At 35.9% G+C, this 6,849-nt stretch overlaps 1 protein-coding gene across 1 annotated transcript; it reads right to left on the bottom strand.

Moving 5' to 3' along the window:
* Positions 1 to 1,407: 1,407 nt before the first annotated feature.
* LOC132303697 (receptor-like protein 13) lies at positions 1,408 to 6,590 on the bottom strand. The gene is made up of 7 exons (XM_059801077.1): positions 6,082 to 6,590; positions 5,356 to 5,511; positions 5,139 to 5,213; positions 4,451 to 4,606; positions 4,185 to 4,259; positions 3,889 to 4,035; positions 1,408 to 3,743 (listed from the first exon to the last, which is right to left on the bottom strand). Exons 3-7 carry the CDS (start codon positions 5,164 to 5,166, stop codon positions 1,549 to 1,551), a joined length of 2,601 nt encoding a protein of 866 aa, XP_059657060.1. The 5' UTR covers positions 5,167 to 5,213; positions 5,356 to 5,511; positions 6,082 to 6,590; the 3' UTR covers positions 1,408 to 1,548.
* Between the last annotated feature and the right edge of the window lie 259 nt (positions 6,591 to 6,849).

Below are 6,849 nucleotides of genomic sequence, written 5' to 3'. Positions count from 1 at the left end.
AGACTTATGGACTCTTGTTATTGTAATTATATTCATGGACTGTAAGTAGATGTAATTGGAGAAAAATTCTAGTATGTGAGCATGGGACTATGTATAAGACAAGTACTCCTTTATTCTGGATGAATGGGTTGATGGTGATGGGCTATTTTGAGGAGGTTGTTGATGTTGTTATTTTGGGAATGTTTTATATTATTTGCATTGTGTGCTGGTATAGGTTAGATAAATTTTGAAGGTCCAAAAGAGGCCATTACATTTTTTTTTTTTTTTATTAAAGTAGGTTGGCGTAGGACCCTTTTTAGCAGAGGTCATGCCGAATTTTTTTTTTTAATTGGCATCAGTTTAGAGTTGTTACACACTCCAAGGCCTGGTCATCAAGAACAGGGCCCCCTAAAAAGGTCTAGTCATCCAAGTTCAATGCCTAATTGCCAAGGCATGCAAACGGTCTCACATTCCAAGATCAATGTATGGTCACTTAAGACCTTAAAAAATAATAATAAATAAATAATAATGTTCACCTCGAGAATAGTACATGAGGTAGAACTATTCACCTCGAGAATAATGCCCGAGGTTAAACAAAATAAAAAAAAAAAAAAAAAAAAAGTTACTGCTCACCTTAGGAATAGTACCCGAGGAAGAATTGTTTAGGAATAATGCTTGAGGTACAAAAAGAGAGTTACTATTCACCTTGGGAATAGTACCCGAGTTAGATTTGTTCACCTTAGGAATAGTGCTTGGGTTTTTTTTTAAAAAAAAGTTTCTATTCACCTCGGGAATAGTACCCGAGGTCGAACTGTTCACCTCTGGAATAGTGCCTGGGGTAAAAAAAGAAAAAATATTTCCTAGTCCGTTCCGAACAAGGAAATAGGGGGCAACTGATGGGGGAAAAGTAACCTTGAGTTTGACCAGCCGTCTTGACCAATTAGTTCCCTTCGACTCTCTTTTCATGCAAAAGGGGATAAGAACAACATACTCTAATCAGGAGACTATTATCATTCAGTTGCGAGAAATAGGAGAGATCTATTACGGAAGATAAACCAAATCTTCTTAATTGACATCCTCGCAACCGACTGGATCTCGAGGCAACCTTAAATACGATAGAGAGCCATTGAATAAGGTATGAGAATAAAAAACTCTTAGACATTTAATACATAATTAACTTTTCTATTATACAAGCAACACTGACTTGATCGTGGTCTTCGGCCGACACCCCACCAGTGCCATCCGAAGTGACGCTAATTTCCATTATTTTGCACGTAAACGTCGTCACTCCAAGTCACACTGATATTCTCTTCAACAGTTATCTTCAGAGTTCTGACTAAAGAATTCAAAATTGTTCTTTTGCTAAATTATCCCAAATCCTAAAATGAACAAAAGTTCAATAATCATGTAATGTCAAATGCCAAACAATTTTTACTAGGAATAGATAATGATAGATCTTCAAATTTGAACTAATCGCTCAATCAACATGAGTTTGCATAAAGCTAGTTATTAGCATTATTACATTTGACTGATGTATTATGTCTACATAATCAAACAGTAACTAACTTACTAATGACCCAATAGCTTGTAGAAAGCATCCAAAAAAAAATAATAGCACGAATACATATGATCCTCAATGGCATTGAACCACCTTCTTCGCCAATACGGATTGATAGCCAGAACAGAAGCCAACGCCAATAAGAACATAATGTACGACACGGAAAATGTAACATAAAAAGCCTCTCGGTCGATTTCATACCATTTTTCTTCTGAAAAGGTTGTTGGTGAGTTTGGAGGCTGAATAATGGTGGTACAGTTTTTATGTAGTGGTGGTCCACAAAGATAAGGATTTCCTTCATAGCTGCTCTCATCAAATGTCCCAAATTGTGCTTTCCTGTCAGGAATTTTACCTGATAAATTGTTGTAAGCTACAGAGAAGACTGCCAGAAAATTGAGATCAATCAGCTCTATAGGGATCACTCCCCTCAACTTATTGTAAGAAAGGTCCAAGCTCTCTATTTGAGTCAGGTTAGAGAATGTTCTCGGGATATTTCCTTTTAACTGGTTGTGAGACAAGTTCAATGAATGAATCCAAACTAGCTCTCCTAGCTCTTGTGGGATTTCACCTGTTAGGTTGTTGCATGACAAATCCAATCCTGACATGAAGTTTAGGATATCACCCTTGTAGGAGCTAGCCCTTCTTTTTGTAACAAACTCGGCTTCAGCTGGTACATTATAGACATCATCCGCAAAGTCTGTTTTCAATGTTCTCACCAAGAGACTTCCATACCTACCAATTGTATGCTTATTCCATGTAAGATAATCGCCCTGTTTAAACACGCGGTCATCTGGACCTATCTTTCCAAAAGAGATATTATTGATGCAACGAGGTATTGATCCAGAAAAAGAATTGTAGGAAAGATCCATGAGGGCTATCTTATTCAACTTACACAATTGATTTGGAATTAAACCGTTCAAATGGTTTCCCCTCAACAGAAGTATTCTTAAGCCGGAGAGTGAACTAATCCCATTAGGAATATTGCCAGATAAGTTGTTATCTCTAATATCCAAAGTGAACAGATATGAGGAATTAACAAAAGCATTTGGTATAGGTCCTGTGAATTTGTTTGCCTGAAAATAAATGTGCTCTGGTGGGTTTGAGCAAGAAGGTAATGATCCTGAAAGAGAGTTCTGAGAGACATCCAAAACCCCATATACAGCTAGTTCACATGGCAACTGGCCTTTGAAAGAATTATTTCGCATGATGACTGTAAACAAATTTGTCATATTACTTATCCAGCTAGAAATCACACCTGAGAAATAATTGTTGCTAATGTCCAACACAATCAGAGAGCTATCCGAAATTGTGTTGGATAAAGTTCCTGAAAAATTGTTGTCATTCAATTGCAGAACCATTAGGCCAGTCAAATTGAAGTGTGTTGAGAGTATTTGGCCATGAAATTTATTTCTCGATAAATTCAGAACAAACAAATTGATGCAACCAGAAATGAGTTCCTTTGGTACTTCTCCAGAGAACATGTTAACGGACAAATCCAATATCTGTAAGTTACTCATGTTGCAAAGTGATAATGGAAGAATACCTTGGAAAGAATTTCTGGATAAATTTAGATATGAAATGTATGGAAGCCTTCTTGCAATCTTTTCTTGAAGTTGCCCGTGAAAGTGATTGGCTGAGACATCCATCCAATAAAAACTCATGTTAAGGCGTGGTGGCAGATCAAATTGACCGGTGAGAGAGTTGTTCCTCAGATTCAGCACTTCAAGTCGTGCATTGTTATTAAGCAACCAATATGGGAATACTCCTTTCAAGTTGTTATGGGAGAGATCAACTATTCTTAATTTGAATTGGTGCAAGAGAAACTTGGGTATTTCACCAGTGAGCTTATTGAGGTTGCAGTTTGACAACACAAGGACTTTCAACTGAAATTTGGGAGTCCAAGTTGAGTAATGATCAGTTTCCACTTCCATTTTGTTTCTGGCTCCCATTAATTCAACGAACTCAAGCTTGGAATGATTAGCTAACGAGCTGAATGAGAATAAACCCTCAAAACGATTATTGTTGAGATTGATGAATTCTAGAGATGTGAGGTTTGATATTATAAAAGAAATGTCTCCTGTGAATTGATTTTGAGAAAGATCTAACACTCTAAGGGATCTCAAATGGCTCAAACATGGAGGAAGGATTCCATCCAATGTGTTTACACTAAGATCCAACTCTTGAAGGTTCCTTAGTTCACACAAACCTGCAAAAGAAGAAAACATGAAGCTATAATTTTTGTCTTGTCTCACAATGATTTGATAAAGGTGGTCGGAAAAAGAAGATTCGACAAATACCTAATGAAGATACTACTATAACAGCAAAGAACAAATGCAGTGTTTTAGTTTTACCTCGAATAGGCAATGTGTTGGTGAAATTATTATACGCCAAAGACAAAGCCTTGAGAGAAGTCAAGGCCCCTATTTGTGGGGGAATGTTTCCAGTGAAGCTATTAATGCTCAGATCTAGAACCTCCAAGTTCTTGAATGAAATGAAATCTACCAAATGAACAATGTAGATACAGTGTTAAGAAAAGTCCTGAAAATGGTGTAACCTGTTATCTTTCTGTAGAACAAGCAAATATAAACCTATTTCCGTAATAAATTATCCTCTCAACAAATAAACTAGAAGGAAGATTCTTGTTTACCTTGGATTGGTAGTGTGCCACTTAATTGATTGTTACTCAAAATTAGGGCCTCTAACTTGTGAAGGTTTGCTAATTCTGCAGCAAAGTGTGATACAGAATACATACGTTATCCAAAGCTAATATTTAGTTTGAGAACACATAATTTAGTGCCAATAAGTGAAAGAGAAAGGAATAAACATTTGGAATTTTACCCAACCCTGAAAGTTGCAAGGCACCAATTCAGAAATATTTATCAGAACATGAAAAGAAAGTTGGAATAAACATACCCTTGTTGGAAAGTGGTCCTTCCATTTGATTGAACTCCATTGATAGAAATTTAAGAACTGGGAGATTACCCAAAGACTTTAGAATGTCTTTGCTGAAATGGTTGAATGCTAGATCCAGGTGCTCTAGCTTGCTCAACTTTGACAAGGTTTTGTAATCTGAGAAGAATTGAGGACATGATTAAAAATGATATGATTTGGCTTATTTTAGCATCATGCTGGCCGTGGTACCAAAAACTAAAATTTGTACCATAAACATGTTCCAAGAGGTTTGAGACCAGGGGTCAAAATGGAATGGGAAATGAAAATGAAAATGTTCGGAGAGGTTTGAGAAGAAAATATCTTCAAGCATTAGATTGAGTAGTATCAGTATAATTATGTACATCTTCACCTGTATAATTATGTACGTTATAGTACTGGTCATGTTTTTCTTTCAATAACATTCAAATGGTCAGTTGTGCTTATGAGTTCTGAAGATTTTTAGGGTTTCAATTATTCAACAAAGTTCTCAAGGCATGTCCTGTTTACTTCCTACCTTTAAAAAAAAACATTCTAAAGGTTTGTCCACAAGAGCAGAGGTTAAAGCATAATTGATCACTGGAAGCCACTCTAAATGGCAAAAATTATAGGAGACAACTCTCGAATCTTCAACAAGAAAAGAAAATTATAAATAGGTATCCAAGCTTTTTACCCTGCACTGGAAGGGAGGCATTCAACATGTTGCGGCTTAGATCCAACTTCTCCAATTTCCTCAGAGTTGATAAATCTGCCAAGTTAAATTAATTGAAACAGGAAGAGTAAAGAAAATTGAATAGAAATTACACCCAAAAAAACAGAAAAAAGAAAAAAAAAAAAAAATGGTTATTGGATATTGGATGCTCCTAATAAATTATGTGAGCAGAACATGCCTCGAACAGGAAGAGGTCCTTCCAACCCATTTTCACTGACATTCAAAGTTTTCAGTGACGAGAGTAAACCCAAAGGTTTTAGGATGCTGTTATTGAAGCTATTTCGAGCAACATTTAAGATCTCCAACCTCTCCAAGTTCAAAGACCTTTCAAAACCTGCAAAGAGATAATAATCACATCAAATGAAAAACAAAATCTCTATGCTTTTGTATAATTCTAAGTTATCGCTATTGTGATATTCGGAAACTTAGAATTGGTGATTTGAAAATGGAATTGAAGAAAATTATTATCATTTCTATACTTTTAAAAGCCGAACAAGTGAGGGTCTCGTGGACCTCACAACGACTCAACGAGCCCCCATAAAACTTTCATTAAGGTTTCTAATTTTAAAAAAATTTCATTAAGGTTTCAAGCTATAAAAATGAATACAAAATGTCACAGTTCTCAAAATGTACATCTATTTTGGAGAACAGAGGGAGTATATCATTGAGCCACTAGCCTATTTGAGATTCTCTCTTTTTCTTCTCTACCTGTCCCCCAAAGGAGAAGTTGAGAGTTTAACCCTCAAACACATATATCATGTTCGACCTAAGTGAAATAACAAAATATTGAAAAATTGAAAAATATGCGGATTATTTGAAATAATGGAAGGCTTTGATTTAAGATTTAGAAAAGAAAAAAAAATGAAATGGAAAAGGATTGCATAAGTACGAAAACTTAAATTACCTTCATTCTCAACGCAACAATCAAAACTATTCCCAGATAAGTCAAGACTCAGTAGCTCTTCAAAAGGTTTAAATAAAGAGATGTTTAGACAGTAAGACTGAAAATCAAAAACTGGTATTGCTTTAGATTATCGAGAGTGAGCTCCACCACTCTGCTTGTAGTGTGGTTGCAAGCAACTCTCTCCCAATCACAGCATTCGCTTTCTTTGTCATCAACCCATGAAGGAAGAAGCAAATCATGGCTTGTATGATCATCATCACCACTGTTGAGAGTCATGAAGAAGGCCTTGACTTGAAGCAAGCCAATCCTCTCCTCTTCAAGACAACCCTGCAGTCCATGATTTTGAACAAAAACTATGAAAACCCATAACAGTAACTTCACAAGTGGCCACCCCATTGAGATACGCAGTGAATATGTGTGTAAGAATGGTAGTTCAAAAAGTACGATACTATATATATATAGACTTTTAATCAGTGTATAGACTTGTAATCATCTATATAGTTCTTAGTCCTTCTAGGGGCTACCCCGGTGAGGACCCAGAAAATTGTATGAGTGGCCTGTCTTAAATAACAATACATAAAATATAGTAGGGTATAAGTAGAAATTGAGCAGAGACATACTTGAAATTTTTATTAAAAAGTAGGGATAATGTCAAAATTTTCACTATATTTAAAAGTAATTTTGTAAATAAAATAATTTCAATGAGGGCAGCTGCCCCACCAAGGCCTTCATGAGTCTGTGCATGAGGTGGTAAAAAGTAGGGATAAT

The sequence above is a fragment of the Cornus florida genome, unplaced genomic scaffold (genome assembly GCF_030987335.1).
Source record: "Cornus florida cultivar Cherokee Brave unplaced genomic scaffold, ASM3098733v1 CherokeeBrave_3.0.0_Hap2_Chr01, whole genome shotgun sequence".
Lineage (NCBI taxonomy): Eukaryota > Viridiplantae > Streptophyta > Magnoliopsida > Cornales > Cornaceae > Cornus > Cornus florida.
Note: the sequence above shows the minus strand (reverse complement) of the source record. Positions and strands in the feature narration are given on the sequence as shown.